The sequence below is a fragment of the Plecotus auritus genome (genome assembly GCF_963455305.1).
Source record: "Plecotus auritus genome assembly, chromosome: 2".
Classification (NCBI taxonomy): domain Eukaryota; kingdom Metazoa; phylum Chordata; class Mammalia; order Chiroptera; family Vespertilionidae; genus Plecotus; species Plecotus auritus.
Window position 1 is genome coordinate 226,013,089 of NC_137771.1, and position 17,487 is coordinate 226,030,575.

A 17,487-nucleotide genomic window follows, 5' to 3' on the forward strand; every position below is an offset into this window, starting at 1 on the left:
AAGCAGAAACTCTGCCCATTAGATAGCAAGTCCCCATGTCCCCTCCCCCGTCCCTGGCCACTTCTCCTCTACTTCCTGTCTCTCTGGCTTTGTCTCTTCTAGAAATTTCATCTGAGGGGAACGCGTCATCATTTGCCCTTTTGCGTCTGGCTTCTTGCAGTCAGCACGATGTTTCCAAGGGCCCTCCACGCTGCCGTGTGTGTCGGGTGCCATTCCCCTCATGGCCGAGTCATATTCCACAGCTCGCAGACCCCACGTCTTGTCTATCCGCTCTTCTGATGAGGGACGCTGGTTCCTGGCCATTGTGTGGGTGACCGTGGCACCTCCAGTCCGCACTGGACACCGTCCACTGTCGGGCTCCGGACGGCCTGTGGCTGGCGAGTCCTCGGCGGGGGGGAGGAGTTAGGGAAGAACTGGAGACATCGGAGCCTCGCATTAGCGGGGGGATGGCTTTGGACCCCCCAGAAATAGCATGACACGGAAACTATGGGGCTAGAAGGCCAGCCTTAAGCTCCCTGGAGCGACGGGAGCACGTTCCCAGGGCGTGGGTGACGTTGGCCTCTCCCTTCTCATCACGCCCGGCGTACTGGTCCCCCACGCCAGCCCTTTGAAGAAGCGTGGCTGCCCGCATCCGAGGCGGCGTGGTGGCGTCGGGGGCCTGGGGGGCGCTCCGGCGCAGGTGACAACTGCATGTGGCCAGGGCCCCGGGAACCGGGCCCGGGAGCAGGCGGCCCAAACGACCTGGCGACAGACACTCAAGAGCAGATGAAAGATTCCAGAGGCGGCGAGGCCCGGAGCAGCCGCGGGGACCGAGGGCGGCCGGCCTGGCGGCCCTGCCCGTCCAGACCTGAAACATTAGCTGCAAATGAAACGGGGAAACCTGACCTCGCTCTCATTCCCTCGCTCGCTCCCCTTTCTGTCGAGTTCTGTGCGGGCTCGGGCCATAAATCTCGGAGAGCCTCATATTTCCCTGGAATCGCTCACTATTTGGTGTACGCATTTCCATGGTGCTCCTCGGGCAGGAAGGAGCGGGCGCGGGGCAGGCAGGGACGTGCGGAGGCCAGGGCCTCGGGCTCCGGGGACGCGGTGAGGGCCACCTAGGGCGCCAGGCCCTCGGAGCCCCCCGCTGTGGCAGGAGCAGGAGCCGCCTGGCTTCCCCCGAAAGCACGCCGGGCCCCTCTCCGGGCGGGCTGAGGGAAGCTTCCCAGGCCCTTTGGACGAGAAGTTTCAGAACAACGGCCCCGAACGTGTAAATGAATCAGAAACACATGTATTACGTTTCTCATCAAAGTCCACACGGCTTTAAAAAATCACAGGGGGGCAGGGTTTGGCAGCGGGCCGCCCCGTTTTTCCAGCCCTCTGGTGTCGGAAGACCTGTCAGAGGGATCTGCCAGACCCCAAACATCGCTCGTTGCCCCATCCTTCGCAACAGCACCAGCTACAGTTTCAAAGGGAGAGCCCACAACCCCCCACGAACCGAACGCCAGGTTATGCTGAGGCCAGCTGGGTCTGGGATTCTGGGTCTGGGATTCTGCGGGGTGGGGGGCCCCGCCCTGGGGACTTGGGGCGGCTGGGCTTCTGGCCAAGCCCTCTTGGGGGCCCGGGTCTGAGGGTCAGAGCTGCCATCTTCCACCTCGCAGGCCATTCTGCTGACCTCCCTTCCCAGCGCCGGGCCAGGCCCCTGTCCCCGGGCTGACCGCCGCGGCCGCAGATGGAGGACCAGCGATGGGAAGACTTCTCCAGTGCCTTTCCTCACTGAGCACCTCCGATGAGGGAGATTGGAACAGGCCTCCCGCCTCTGGGAGCTTCCTGGCACTCAGCAGGGGACCCCAGTCTCCTGGGGGAGAGGGAGTTTACCTCCTGGTCAGCGCCTGTCCTTCCTACCCACCCCGGGGCATGGCCCCCACACCCTAACGAGAGGGACACTGGCTTTCAAGAAAGCCCCCTCCCGAGGCCCCGCCCTGGCCTCCGTCTCTCCGTCCACCTCCTCTGTGCGGCCCTGTGTCTGCCGGGAGGCGCAGGCTGGGTGGGCCCTGAAGCCCCTCCTCGGGGAGACCGCTGCTTTCCCCTCGTAGAGAACTCAGCAGGTCTCAGGGGCGGGGGGTGGGGGGGTGAAAGGTCAAAGACAAACTAGGAGACACACAGGGAGAACCAGCAGTATCCTCCTGCGAGTCTAGGATAAAGCGGTGGACAGCGTGTCCTCTCTGTCCACTCTGCGAAGGGACGTGGCATCTGGAAGGAACGCTCCTTCACACCTGCTTCTGCCCACGTGGTCCGGGACCAGGGCCAGCCCCGACTCCTGTCCCCGGGGGCTGGCCCCCCCTCCCCCACCACCCCCACCACAGGGAAACAGCACTGCTCGGCCCTCGGCCCTCGCATGAGGGGCCGCATCTTCCCCAGAGCCGCCTCACCCCTGGCCCGAGTTCCTGGGAGACAATGACCGTCACACAGGCCTCGTCATCTCGCCACCTGAGTGGAACCAGGTGCATCAACGATGAACTAGACTAACCTGGGTCCTCACCTCCTACCCTGAACCAGGTGCGTTTGCTCTTCTTCAATAAACGGTTAAAACGATCAGTTTTACGTGCTGTTTCTTTTACCACAAAAGTGAAAATAATCAGCAGATCCTCGTCCCAGGAGAAACAGGAAACAGAAAGATAGCAAGAGACGTCCTTCCTCGGGGCCAGCTCGGCCATGCCACGAAGGTCAGGCGCCCGGGCCCTGAGCCCTTCCCCTGCACAGTACGGGCCCTTCCAGGGGACGGGAGGGTCAGGGTCAGGGTCAGGGTCAGGGTCAGGGTCAGGGCTAGGGGAGGCGGAGGCCCGGGCTCACCTGCTGGTGCACCCTGCTGTGACTCTGCAAACGCTCACACCTGTTTCCTAACTTCATCTTTCCGGGGCCCTGTGGCAGCCGGGCGGGGGGGCGGGGGGAAGGCGGCCTGCCTTGTGTTTTTACAGATAAGAGACCAGAAGTCCAGAGAGGCCCACGCCCCCAGGGACACCAAGGCCTCTAGCCCAGACCTCCCTCCGGAGCAGGCTGGCCCCTCGGTCACCCCAACGCCTGGCCCTTCCTCACTCACTCTCCCTGCTCTCTCCAGGGCTCGAGGGGAGAGGCAGGGACAGCGGGGAGTGTCTCAGGCAGGGCACCGGCCTAGCTGTGGTCAGCGTCCCCCCAGGCAGGGCCGCCTGTCTGCTCCCCGCTCAGCCCCCGGGTGGGAGGGCCTCCCCGACACACTGCCCGTGCGGACCTGCTGGCTTCCAGGTCTCCAGGCCTGAGGGCAGGCAACGCAGGCAGAATCCTGACCCTGCGGGCCCTGGAGAAAGGAAGCCACCAGGTCCAGCCCTGCGGGATGACATGAGGTGGGATGACAACGAAGGGAATGAGGTCTGATTGCCCGTAGCTGAGGGAGCCGGCTGCACCTTCGCGCTGAGGTGGCTGTTAATCTTTCCATTCCTGCCTCAGTTTCTCTAGACCAGGGGTGGGCAAACTTTTTGACTCGAGGGCCACAATGGGTTCTTAAACTGGACCGGAGGGCCGGAACAAAAGCATGGATGGAGTGTTTGTGTGAACTAATATAAATTCAAAGTAAAGGAGCAGAGGGGAGAGCAAGAGAACCCTCCACTCTTTCGGCTCCGCGGGCCGGATAGAACAGCCGAACGGGCCGGATCCGGCCCGCGGGCCGTAGTTTGCCCACGGCTGCTCTAGATCCTTCCCGACCCAGTCTGAGCCCGGCGCGTTCCCTGTCCATCCTGGGTTAAGGGTGTCGCCTTGAGGGGCCTCGGGCAGCCACTCACCTGGAGTCCAGGAAGATGAGCTTGAGGTCGAGGCTGGCCCGGAACATGAACATGTTGCTGTGCAGCTTGACCTCGGTGACGGCGCTGGGCGGCAGCGACTGGCCCACGGCCACCAGCCCCACCACCTGGTAGCAGGAGTCGTACAGGGACATGTCCAGCATGTACTGCCTGACCTTCAGGTAGCCGCTGCAGTGGATGACCTGGGGGAGAGGGCGGGTCAGCCCGGCGGCCCGGGGCGATGAGCGCCGGCTCCCGGCCCCGGCCCCGGCCCCGTCTCTCCACTGTGCAGCCTGTCCCCCAGCCCGGCCTCCGGGAGCTTTAGCCACACGCCCAGTCCCCGGCCCGGGAGGAAGGCTGGTCTCCTGTCTCAGAAACAATATCAGAATAACACGTGGGGCTGTCTCCCTCGCTCACGGTGGAAGCCACGGCTCTCTAGCAGAGAGAGAGCGGGTGCCTGAGCACCATCGCCACGCACGGCAGGTCAGCGCACCTCGGGGGTGAGCCTTGGTTCCGTAACCTTCACGCCAGCTGGAAAGCTCATGCGCCGAGGGGACTGGATGCGACGTGCTAACTTGACATTGACATCACTTGACAAGCTACGTCACCCAGGAAACTCAGAATCCTTCCAGCAGAATGGGGAAAACAAAGCTTCATGGAAAATATGCTTTATTTATAATTCAAGATTTTATCCCCTTGTAATAAGCCACCGCCGGCCGGGGTGACTATAGAGAAACGCTGTAATAGCTGCAGCCGAACTCCACACAAGAGAACGTGTGAGTGTTCCGAATGTCACGCAGCAGCGTCCACGCGGCCTCAGGCCTCGACACTGGAAGCGCTGTACCAGCCCCATCAGAGCATCCCCAGGGGCTCACGGCCGCCATGAGGGCAGGGAGGAGCAGCACTTCCAAAGCCTCCCTCCAGGACTCCCGAAGGGATTCCCATCCTGACAGCTGGAACAAATCCTCAAACCGTCTAGTCTATTCTCCCATTGCACTGAGGAGGAAACTGAGGGCAAGGTGGGTGATGTGTTTTGATTAAGACTGGACAGTTAGTAAGTGGCAGAAACAATTCAAGACCCAGCGTCCAGAAGAAGGTCTGTGGGTGCAGTTCCGTGCTGGGGGTGCCCCAGGCCTGGGCCAAAGAACCTTCGAGTCCGGGACAGCAACTAAGAAACATCCTCCAAACCACAAAACAGGGTGAGGTCAAGTCAGCGCCAAGAGCTCCGAGTGTGGCTCCAAGGAGGGGCCGAGGAGAGGGCACAGGAGGAGGCAGACCCGGTGCTGGGCATCAGGGGACCTGCTCCTGGATCCCACAGTCCGCGGAGGTGGGCACGTCAGGCAGAGGAAGGGGCCGGGCGGGGTGGGGTGGGGGGAGGGCGGGCTCTGCCGCTGACCTGCCTGCCCTCCGGTGTCGGCGGGTGTCCCTGACGTAGAAGGGGGCCGACCACACACCCTCAAAGGGCTGCTACACGGTTAGTTTACCCGCTAGACCAGGGGTCCTCAAACTTTTTAAACAGGGGGCCAGTTCACTGTCCCTCAGACCGTTGGGAGGTCCAGAGTATAGTTTAAAAAAAAACTATGAACAAATTCCTATGCGCACTGCGGGCCCGGGACGCGTCGGCTGCTAAGCAGGACAGGCAGCGGCACCCGGCGGGCCGGATAAATGTCCTCGGGGGCCGCATGTGGCCCGCGGGCCGTCGTTTGAGGACCCCTGCTGGCTAGACTCTAATGATCACACGGGGAGACGCTGCCGACCAAGCTCTGCTCCGCACTCGAGTGGCTGCCCTGTCCTTGCAGCACCGTCCTCGTCGCCGGGCATGGCCGACCTTCTGAGGACGAGCGACATTTCTGGGCTCTGAATGCTCCCTGCGGCCTGGGACCCCGCCTGGACCACGCGGGTTCCGTTAGCTCAAGGGCAGCGCTGTGCAGAGCAGAACCTCAGGTGCCAGGTGAACCCGCCCTGAGCCCGTGCCCTCCGGTCCCAGGGACCAACAGCCTGGGAGACGCCAGCTCTCACCGCCATCGGAGCGGCGTCGCTACCGTCCGCATCCGTCCCGTGCCCTCCTGTCCGCAGATGTTCTCGGGGTGAAGCACAACCCTAACCAGTCAAGACCCGCCCCTCCTCCACCCACGGCCTGCCTCCTCCTACCTTGTATCCGCTGCACGTCAGGCCCGCGTTTCTCTTCGCCAAGACGCACTTCATGCGAAGGAAGAACGACCTCTCTATCTCGTACTCTGAAAGCAGGAGCCGCGTTAGATGGCCAGCTGTCCCCCCCGCTCCCCACTGTCACCCCAACAATGTCAGTCACCCTTAGGACCCAGCCAGGGCCTCGTCCCAGCAGCCCAGATGCCAGCCCAGAGCCTGGCCTGTGGCCAGACCTGGGGGGGTGGGGTCCTGGGGGAGTGGGGACCTGGGGGGGTGGGGTCCTTGGGTGCGGTGGGGGCTGGGAGTGGTGGGACTGAGGGGGTGGGGTCCTTGGGTGCGGTGGGGGCTGGGGGTAGTGGGACTGGGGGTGGGGACCTGGGTGGGGTGGGGTGCTGGGGGGATGGGGGCTGGGGCGGTGTGGGCTGGGGTTGGTGAGACTGGGGGGCGGTCCTGGGTGGGGTGGGGTGCTGGGTGGGGTAGGGACTAGGGGGGTGGGTCCTGGGGTGGGGTGGGACTAGAGGGGTGGGGATCGGGTTGGGGGGAAACAGGTGGGGTGGGGTCCTGGGTGGGGTGGGGTAGGGGGTGCAGAGCTGGGCCCCATCCGGCCTGGCCTCCACGTGCCCGGAAGAAGGCGGCTGGAAAGAGGCCACAGCCAGAACTTGGGACAGGCCAGCCTGGGGTCAGGTGAGGGCCGTCCAGGCAGGGGCCCGCGTGGCACCACAGCGGCCTGGTGCCCGAGAGCTGACCTGCCCCGGGGGGCGCCTGGGCCTGCGAGGAGGCCTCCGACGCCCTGGGGCGGCAGAGACCGAGTGAAAGTCCCACATGCAGCCCTTTCCCGAGTGCAGCCAGGGAGCCAGCCCGGGGCCTCCCGCCATCTGTGCCCCGGGGCTGAGGCTGCCTGCAGTGTGGAATGGGGGACGGGACCCAGCACACCCGCTGGGCCAGGTCGAGGCTTTCGCCCTCACCCACGGCCCTGGACGGACCTCCCTCCCGGTCACTGTCCCGCTGGGCCACCACCTGCCGTCGGTTCTCCCGCAGGCCTCTGCACCACTCCGCCCTCTGCTTAGGGAGGGAGGGACCGGCTCTCCGGCACCCATGCCCACGTGCCTGCCCCTGCGGGAGGGGTGGTCACTCACGCTAAATCAGCCCCTGGGAGTGGTTAATACGTTACTTTTTAGAGAAAGGTTACCCCTGGGAATGGGCGTGCAGACTCCACCCCCACCCCCGAGGGCACGCCGGGTGCCGGTAAGGGGTTCGCTGGAGAGGCACCCCCAGGCGGAGAGGCTGCCACATTACCCACAATCCTCTGCACCTGGGGGTCAGGGGTCTGAAGGGCATAGCTTCCCTTTGACACGGCGCCCGTCCGCCCCATTTCCACACAAGCTTGGGGTCTGAGCAGCAGCTCATGATAATAAGGGTGAGGGGAGAGCCTGTGTCTCACCCAATCCCCTTAGACATCGGGCCAGTTCCGACCCGAAAGCAAGTCTGCGGGGGGCAAGGGGGTCAGCACGGTGAGCCCCAGTCCCTCACTGTGAGCCCCAATCCCCTCTCTGTGAGCCCCAGTCCCCTCACTGTGAGCCCCAGTCCCTCCCTGTGAGCCCCAGTCCCTCACTGTGAGCCCCAATCCCTCACTGTGAGCCCCAATCCCCTCTCTGTGAGCCCCAGTCCCTCACTGTGAGCCCCAGTCCCCTCACTGTGAGCCCCAATCCCTCACTGTGAGCCCCAGTCCCCTCACTGTGAGCCCCAATCCCCTCACTGTGAGCCCCAGTCCCCTCACTGTGAGCCCCAATCCCTCACTGTGAGCCCCAATCCCCTCACTGTGAGCCCCAGTCCCCTCACTGTGAGCCCCAGTCCCTCCCTGTGAGCCCCAGTCCCTCACTGTGAGCCCCAATCCCTCACTGTGAGCCCCAATCCCCTCTCTGTGAGCCCCAGTCCCCTCACTGTGAGCCCCAATCCCTCACTGTGAGCCCCAATCCCCTCTCTGTGAGCCCCAGTCCCCTCACTGTGAGCCCCAGTCCCTCACTGTGAGCCCCAGTCCCTCACTGTGAGCCCCAGTCCCCTCACTGTGAGCCCCAATCCCTCACTGTGAGCCCCAATCCCCTCTCTGTGAGCCCCAGTCCCCTCACTGTGAGCCCCAGTCCCTCACTGTGAGCCCCAATCCCTCACTGTGAGCCCCAATCCCCTCTCTGTGAGCCCCAATCCCCTCTCTGTGAGCCCCAGTCCCCTCACTGTGAGCCCCAGTCCCTCACTGTGAGCCCCAGTCCCCTCACCGGGAGCCCCAGTCCCTCACCGGGAGCCCCAGTCCCCTCACCGTGAGCCCCAGTCCCTCACCGTGAGCCCCAGTCCCTCACCGTGAGCCCCAGTCCCCTCACTGTGAGCCCCAGTCCCTCACTGGGAGCCCCAGTCCCTCACTGGGAGCCCCAGTCCCCTCACTGAGCCCCAGTCCCCTCACTGAGCCCCAGTCCCCTCACTGTGAGCCCCAGTCCCTCACTGTGAGCCCCAGTCCCCTCACTGTGAGCCCCAGTCCCCTCACTGTGAGCCCCAGTCCCTCACTGTGAGCCCCAGTCCCTCACTGTGAGCCCCAGTCCCTCACTGTGAGCCCCAATCCCTCACTGTGAGCCCCAATCCCTCACTGTGAGCCCCAGTCCCCTCACTGAGCCCCAAGCCCCTCACTGAGCCCCAAGCCCCTCACTGTGAGCCCCAGTCCCTCACTGTGAGCCCCAGTCCCCTCACTGTGAGCCCCAGTCCCTCACTGTGAGCCCCAATCCCTCACTGTGAGCCCCAATCCCTCACTGGGAGCCCCAATCCCTCACTGGGAGCCCCAATCCCTCACTGGGAGCCCCAGTCCCTCACTGTGAGCCCCAATCCCTCACTGTGAGCCCCAGCCCCTCACTGTGAGCCCCAATCCCCTCACTGTGAGCCCCAATCCCCTCACTGTGAGCCCCAGTCCCTCACTGTGAGCCCCAATCCCCTCACTGTGAGCCCCAATCCCTCACTGTGAGCCCCAGTCCCCTCACTGGGAGCCCCAGTCCCTCACTGGGAGCCCCAATCCCTCACTGTGAGCCCCAGTCCCCTCACTGTGAGCCCCAATCCCTCACTGGGAGCCCCAATCCCTCACTGCGAGCCCCAGTCCCTCACTGTGAGCCCCAGTCCCTCACTGTGAGCCCCAGTCCCGCACTGTGAGCCCCAGCCCCACTGTGAGCCCCAGTCCCCTCACTGAGCCCCAGTCCCTCACTGTGAGCCCCAGTCCCTCACTGTGAGCCCCAGTCCCTCACTGTGAGCCCCAGTCCCCTCACTGTGAGCCCCAGTCCCTCACTGTGAGCCCCAGTCCCTCACTGTGAGCCCCAGTCCCGCACTGTGAGCCCCAGTCCCTCACTGTGAGCCCCAATCCCTCACTGTGAGCCCCAATCCCTCACTGTGAGCCCCAGTCCCTCACTGTGAGCCCCAGTCCCTCACTGTGAGCCCCAGTCCCGCACTGTGAGCCCCAGCCCCACTGTGAGCCCCAGTCCCGCACACTCTGCTTGGCCGGGAGCGGGCGGTCCCCTCCTGGGCCGGTGCTTCTCCGCACGGTCACCGTCTCGGCAGTGCCCACAGGAGCCGGGGAGCCGGCATGTTCCCAAGGCTCGTTCGCTGTCACTTTCTACCGTGTTAACGAGCGGGGCTGTGAGGGAAGGAAGGAGCCAGGGCGCTGGGCAGCGGACCTGGATCGTTGGGAACAAGGACAACCCAAGGCTCTGACGACTTGGGGGTCCGTGTCTGTCCAGCTGGACATGACCCCCCGTGAGTGTCAGTGTCCGGTGCCCTGTCCTCCTGGCCCTCACTCTGTTAGAGATGACTCCTCAGACTCAGCGTTCCCCCCAACCCCGGGGTCTCGGCCACGCGGGCCGCCACAGCCCAAGGCAGACCGGAGACCCTCGGCCACCTGCCGGTTGGTCTCATCAGAGGTCAGAGGGATCACCAGGCCGGGCCTGGGTCAGGACCTCTCCCGTCCGCACGGAACAGCCTCGCCATCGGTGCGGACACGGGCCGACCACAGGGGGACCCCGTCAGGCGGGTGACGTGACGGTGGGACTCAGGAGGAGGGCCGTGTCCCCGATGGAGCCGGGCCAGGGGGATGACCTGCCTCCGTCTAGACCAGGGCTTCTGACCCGATCTGTGTCGTGACAAGACCTACCAATGCCCACGCAGAACGCCGCCTCTGAGCGCATGAAATGAAACGGATGAGAATCCGAATGGGCGGTGACCATCGGACCGCAAACAGCGGTCACAGCATTAAAACAAGGGGGTGCGCTTGTCACCGCGCTGCTTTATCAGCACAGTAAGCAGCCGGACGCGGCCGCGGGGCCTCCGGACGCCTGCCAGTTCGAGGGAGCGAAGGGATGGCACACGGCCTCCCGTCCACAATCTATACGCCAAGGAGACGCTGGGTTTCAACCAGAGGAATACAACGAATTTCCCCCTTCGGTCTCGCAAGCTCACGTCCTCACCTCGGCCCCTTGGTTAAGGAGCCCGGGCCCAGGCCTGTGTGGCCGGAATGTTGGGCCCAGAGCACGTTAGGGAGTGTCTCTGCGCCACCTACTTCACCTCCCAGCCGGCACCCACCACAGCGCCCAGCACCCGACGGGGCTCCGATGTGCTGCCTTGAAGGACAGAGGCAGGAACGCTAACCCCCCTCGGCGGGAGCCGCGTGCTTGCTGGGGCCCTGGCTGGGCAGCGCAGGGAGCAGACCCCGGGTCATGTCCCATGTCCGAGAGCACCGCCTGGCTTTCCTGCTGGTTTCTTTCCGCCGGGAGGATACGCACCTTGGAGCAGGTGATGGTGAAGGGGCTGGTGGGCCGCCAGCACGGCCGTCATCTCGTCGTGGTCGGACGGGTGGATGTACTCATAGATGCTGTTGCCCGTGAGTTCCACCTGCCGCAGAGGGAGGGGTCAGGAATCCTCCCGGGACTGCGGGGAGGGGGTGTCCTGCAGACCACAGGTATGTACCTGCAGGGACAGGACTCCGGACCCCGCCGACTACCCCCCCTCCTCCCAGCACAGACACACCCGTCTTTTCCAAACCTTCTCCCCCACCTCCGAGGACAGAGAGGTGTGAGCTCAAAACTGAGAGTCCTGAGCAGAAATGGAAAGTGAAGGATGAAAAAGGTGAGCCATGGCTGGCTGGCGTGGCTCAGCGGTTGAGCATTGACCTATGAACCAGGAGGTCACGGTTCGATTCCCGGGCAGGGCACATGCCCGGGTCGCAGGCTCGATCCCCAGTGTGGGGTGCACAGGAGGCAGCTGATCAATGATTCTCTCTCATCACCGATGTTTCTATCTCTCTCTCCTTCTCCTTTCCTCTGTGAAATCAATACAAATATTTTTAAAATTAAATAAAAAGAAAAGAGGTGCCAGAGGTGGGGACCCTAGTGGTCTGGGCAGTGTCCTCCTTATGGAGACAGCTGAGCCGGCACCCTGCTGCCCGAGATGGTCAGCCATCGCCCAGAGCGAGGTCCCGGGAGCCTCGCCCCCTCGGAGGTGAGAGGCAGGTGCCGCTCCGCCCGCGGTCCTGAGGCCGCCCTTCTCCTGCAGCTCTGCTCCCCGGCCAGGGAGACGGCCTCGGGCCTCCCAGCCCACGATGACTGTGCTGACCCACGGTTCCCACCCACGGGTGCAGCTGGGGCCCACCCCACGGAGCTATGTGACCCTGGGTTCAGACCCCGCCTAACCCAGACACACCCCGCAGAGGACAGCACCCTGCGCTGCAGGGCCGGGCCCGGAAAACACCGTCACTGTGATCGTGACACTCAGGTCCCAGCGGTTCACTTCCGAGCCCGAGAGGTTTCCTATGTTCTCCAAACACGAGTGCCAGGGCCCCCGTCGGAACGACAGTCTCCAGACCAGTCCCCCGCACCCCTGCTGGCACGGGCACTGGCGGACACCATTCTAGAAACGGCCGCCGGGGAGCAGCCTTCTGAGCCGCCGTGCGGGTCCTCCTTGGGAGGTGAGGACGGTGAGCCAGCGCGCCCGGATGGACAGGGGGCCCCAGCGCAGTGATGGCACTTCCTCCACAGCCAGGAGGGGCCCCCAAAGCCCGTGGGAGAGGAAACTCAAAGTGGGCGGGGCATGCCCGAGGGTGGCAGAGCCCCTGGGGTGGGCGTGCAGAACTCCGGGCCCTGCTCCAGGGCAGAGGGCCAGCTGAGCAAGGGCGGCTGGCGAGCGCTGGTCCCACCCCCCACCCCCGACTCGTCTTTCTGTTTGAGTGTGTTGTCGAGAGCCTCCTTGCTCTCAGCAGAGCAGGGAGGACCTGACCTCACGATGGGGCAGCCCAGATGGTGCCAGCTCACGCAGCAGGACGACTGGCCAAAGGTTTAATGGAGAGTGTCCCCACCTTTCCAAACCAGCCGAGGCCACCAGCTCTTCCCCAGGGACCACGGAGAGGTGAAGGCATCCACCCCTCTCCTCCGAGCCAGGGCTTCCAATTTGTTCAGAAGCATGAGCTGCCTTTTCAAGTCAGAGCAAATTACGTTCCTGGCCCGGGAAGTGACCTGGTCCCTGGCCCGGCCTCGTCCCCAGTTCTGTTCTCTGTGTTATTCATAGAACTAGAGGCCCGGTGCACAAATTCGTGCATGGGTGGGGTCCGGCCTGCCCCGATCTGGGCGATGGGGCCAGGCTGGCAGGGGGGAGGGCCAGCCCCGCCCCTTGCTCAAACTCCCGGTGGAACTCCCAGTCGAGGGGACAATTTGCATATTAGCTTTTTATTATATAGGATGTCTCCTTCCAACGTTGTGCAAACAGAGCCATGGAGAGAATCCTGTACAGAAGGCCGCCCTGCCCACCTCCCGGCCTGGCCCTTTCCTAGCTACCCAATGGATGTCCGCCTCGATCCAAAGTTAGTACATGAGGCCATTAAAAAATAAGTAGCAAAAACAGCACGTTCTTCAAGCCTTTCCTGTTCATCCTTACATTTAAATAACCCGGAACATGTAAGCCAGTCACGTGGGACCCGATGATCTTTTTTCTGGGGCAGCAGGAGACGCCTTGTGGGCGTCAGGTGAAGAGTGACAAGACTAGTAAATAAGGAAGTCATTTTTTCTTTAATTGATTCCCAATTACCATGGCTTATTTTAAAAATTAAAAATAAAACGAAATAGAATTTCTTTCTTAATCTTCACCCGGGGATATTTTCCCATTGGTTTTCAGAGAGAGTGGAAGAGAGAGGGAAAGACAGAGAGGAACATCGATGTGAGAGAAGCACATGTTTGCCTCCTGCTTGACCTACCAGGGCCTGGCCGGGGAGGAGCCTGCAACCAAGGTACCTGCCCTTGACCGGAATCGGACCAAAACGCCGATCCCGAACCCTTAGTCGGCAGGCTCACGCTCTATCCGCTGAGCACACCCGCTAGGGCCCAAATAGACGTTATGTGTTGGCCTATCGTTTCTCCCCTACCTTTGTTTCTAGGGGAGGGGATCATTCTGGTTTGCTCCAAGGTCTTGTTTAGAAAACAGGAACCTGTCTGGCTAGAGAAACGGCTTCGCGTGCTTGCACCAGGCCCTGCCCTGTGCCCGCAGGCCCATCCGCCACCCCTGCCCTCTGCGCCTGGAGCAGGAGAGGAGCGAGGCCTGCGGACCAAAGGCTTGGTTTTCCGAATATGCGGGCCGTTCTACAGCACGGAGGCTGTCGGGGAAGTCAAGCCGGCTTCTAATAGGGAAACATTAAGGAACCCGTTTGTGATGATAAAGCAATGCTGACCTGGACTCGGAATTACGGTCCACGTGCATTTCCTGTATTTACATATCTCCGCGTGCCTTTGAACGCTGAAAGCAATGCCACTGCCTCAAAAAACAAACAACGACGGCCGTGGCCATAAACTCTGCAGCTCTCAGCCATCAGCCTTATTAAAACACACCCGCCCCGTACCTACAAAACGCATCGCTTTCCTACTGAGAGCTTTTTTAATGTTTTGCTGGATAGCTTTTCTTCCTGCCAAGGAAACGGCCCGGATAAATACTCGATGGGATACATCCTGGGTCAGAGCGGGGCGGCACCCCGGTCTCGAGACACGCACGGTCCCCGCTCTGGGTGTTTTGCTGACTACGGTAAATTAAGCTTTTTAAAACGAGATGGTTTGAGTTTCAGGGTTCAAGTTATGTCAACAAACATAAAACGCTGTCCTTTCTCTTCATTTCAAGAGCGAACGGCTTAGGTCTTCGGACCCCGAACCACACCGGCTATTTTTACACCGCCCTTCCGCTGCCCTCTCAGAGGCACGTTTCCCTTGTGGGTCTCCAGGGCACGCGGCGACATTTATTTGAAAATGTCTATGCGTTTCCTACAGGCCATATAGCGTGTGCAACCTTGGTAAGGAAATCTAAACCCCATGGGTGCTTATAGCCGTTTGAGGCAGCACACAGCAGGTACACGGAGCTTTCTTCCTTCTTCAAATACAAGTTAACGACAGTAACCAAAAACCACGGGATTGAACATATAACAAACCTGCATGAATACGAAGTGCTTCCCCAGCCCTGCCTCTGCCAAGTAGACTCGTTGGCCTGCATGCGTGGTTATGAATTAGACATGTGTCCCACCACAGAGGGCGTCCCGCCCAGCAGCCCGGCTCTGTCTCCAGCACCTGGACTGTGGGCTGAGGCGAGAACTTGGATTTCGCGGTTGTCTCTGTCATTTTTTTTTTTTTGGTATGAAAATTTGACAGTAAGGGTCAGCTGTGTTCCCTCATTTAAAAGCAAAAACAATGCCCTGACCGGTTTGGCTCAGTGGATAGAGCGTCGGCCTGCGGACTGAAGGGTCCCAGGTTCGATTCCGGTCAAGGGCATGTACCTTGGTTGCGGGCACATCCCCAGTAGGGGGTGTGCAGGAGGCAGCTGATCGATGTTTCTCTCTCATCGATGTTTCTAACTCTCTATCCCTCTCCCTTGCTCTCTGTAAAAAATCAATAAAATATATTAAAAAAAATAAAAAAATAAAAGCAAAAACAAACTTAAACACTCTCCATATAAAGTTGATTTCTTATTCCAAACTTTTTAAAAAGTTTCATAAAAGGCTTTGAATTGAGAAGGGCTTGTAACGTAATCATTTTCTCACCCTCAAACCGATAATTCCGATAGTTATCTAGGTAGCTCAGGTGGAAAATAATTACTACTTTGCTATGAATTACCACACAGTTAAGGCAAACCCAAGGAAGGGGCTTATGTTCCCCAGACGCTGCTAGCATGGGGTTCCACCCTGAAGTGGGAAAGATGGCATACTGAATGAAATCAGGTCACTGAGAGTGGTGGAAAGTTCCGGAACACAGAAGGGCACTAGGTAAATATAAGCTATAAAGGATAGCTGTTCCTATCGCTATTCATCAGGAAACCTGTTTGAAGGTTACTCTTAGACGACTGGGTAACGCTTTATTAACATTTTTCTCTCTGGTGACTTAAAAAATTAATTAAGCCTATGTTAATAAAGTTTTCATGTCTGACACATTTAAACCAAAAGTCAGTTTGCCTGACTTCTTCCTAACAAAATAATCTAGAAGAAAAAAGAAATTTTTTTAAAAGAGAAGTTGGGTATTTGACATCCTCTTCAATGCTTTATTTTACTATTTAAGTGAAGAAGACAGAAAAAAATACACACTGCGATGCTGCTTAGATTGCCTTCTGCACAGCTAATTGTGGGCAGGAGGCGGACCTGAGGGGCAGTGTTTGCTGTTCTTATTTAAACAGCTCACAGAACATTCCCCCATGCGAGCTCCCTTCTGCGCTGGAGTGTTTTTGTAACTGAAGACTGATACCAAGACGGTCCTGCCAAGCCATCAGGAAAAAAAAGGAAAAGAACAACAGTTGTCCTGCACACTTTGATACTTCCTCCTATGTGATTGCCACTTCTGGAAACATCTACCAAAGGCATCTCTGTGTCTCCCTTGGGAAACGGTAGTGTATAACATGTTCCCTCCCCCTTCAAAATCATAGCACAGAATTGTAGGTCTGCATTAGGGCCAAAAGTAAATGTAATTTTCATTTGTGACTCTGCTCAGATGTCCTCTGTGGAGGGAACAGTGAACAGAGGCATGTGTGTCAGCTGTCCGATATCTGGGTCATGTTAACTAAAGAGGAAAAGGACGGAGGGAGGGGTGTGGGATCTGAGACAGAGCAGGCACTGAATGAGCTGCAACGGGCCGGTCTGTGCACGGTGCCTGTGACGAAGAGCCCCGTGTGTGTCCACCAAAGGGTGGATGCCATCTGCAGCAACCTCTGTGCATTCTGAAGTGCAATACTAATGAGATGGTGATGAGGCCTGGCTTTCGGGCAGCTCCCTATCGCTGGCACATCACATAAAATGGGCACTTTGATTTGCTTCTTACCACAATCCTGAAAGAGAGGAATTATTTTCTTAAGTTATCACTCCGGGAGGTTAAACGCCTGCCCTATCAGACAACAAAAACCACGTAACTGAATGCATTTCCCTTTTTGCTTTGGCCGCTAGGAAGCTCAGATTTAAATGTACTATTTCATAACAGTTACCTTCGCCTAATCTAAAATATGTTCGACCAGTCATTTTTAAAGTATGTGAACTGTTTTGTCTTGTCTGTGACATTCTAAGACTAATCAAAGGTTTCATAAAGCATGGCTGGAAAAATTAAGTAATCTGATCGAGGTCTATCAGCCACAAAGCGAGCCAGGAGTAGAAGCCAGGTCAAACAGTGCCAGGTCAACATTCAGAGAATAAAAACTTTGCAAAACAGAAAAAAAAAAATGGTAAATTTCCTGTCTCCAACAGTATTTTCCATCCTACAAGGGCACTAACTACTCCCACGAGTCACACTGTGCGAGCCAGGCCCTGGGCAATCTCATCTGGGAGACCTGGCTTCATAAAGAAGAGGAAAGAAAGAGGAAAGAAAACGCCAAACGATTCTAATACGAGATGATTCACTTCAAAGAACTCTGCATAAAAAACACATGGGCACGGGGCATACGGACAGACGCACGTTGGAAGAGAAGGCTGTAAACAAAAGACAGGTTTAAAAAATGTAAAGGCAGCAAAGGAACGGGGATAGACACCAGATGCGACGGCAAGCGGGTGATTTCGCGTCTTCACGAGAAAACCGAGCCCCTTTAGTTGGCACGTTTTATTTTGGCTCAAGGACACAAGGGGGCTGGTGCAATACGAGCCATTCACGGCCCCCTGGGAGCCCATTTCCTGTATCTAATTAATTCTAGTGCGATGGAAAAGCTCGCTCTGATAATTCCCAATGTAAAGAAACATTTAGTCCCTGCATGTAAAAAAAAAAAGTGGCTTTTAGAACCCTGTTCCACACCTGCTAAAATCAGAAATGTGAATGGTAACCATCACTTAGCGTCCCCCCCATCTGGACCCCCCCCCCCCCCCCCCGCCACCGGCCCAGACGGCAGCCCAGCTCCCCAGCAAGCCCTCGGCTGGCCCGCCGGGGATCAGGAGAGCCGAGTGCCATTCTTCCCAGGGGATGAGCCCCTTTAAAAAAAAAAAAAATGGTTCCAGAAAAATCAGTCATATTTAAATGTTCTGAAGAAACCAGGACCTTGCTGT

General features: G+C 59.4%; 1 protein-coding gene across 1 annotated transcript in view; it reads right to left on the bottom strand.

The window, feature by feature from the left end:
• Positions 1-17,487, bottom strand: part of SIM2 (SIM bHLH transcription factor 2) — a gene marked incomplete at both ends in the record, with an annotated part of 44,287 nt that overhangs the window by 14,597 nt on the left and 12,203 nt on the right. Inside the window, 3 exons of the mRNA XM_080655969.1 lie at positions 3,795-3,994; positions 5,943-6,028; positions 10,742-10,850. Of these exons, the coding sequence (XP_080512095.1) occupies positions 3,795-3,994; positions 5,943-6,028; positions 10,742-10,850 (395 nt within the window). The remainder of the gene's footprint in view (positions 1-3,794; positions 3,995-5,942; positions 6,029-10,741; positions 10,851-17,487) is intronic.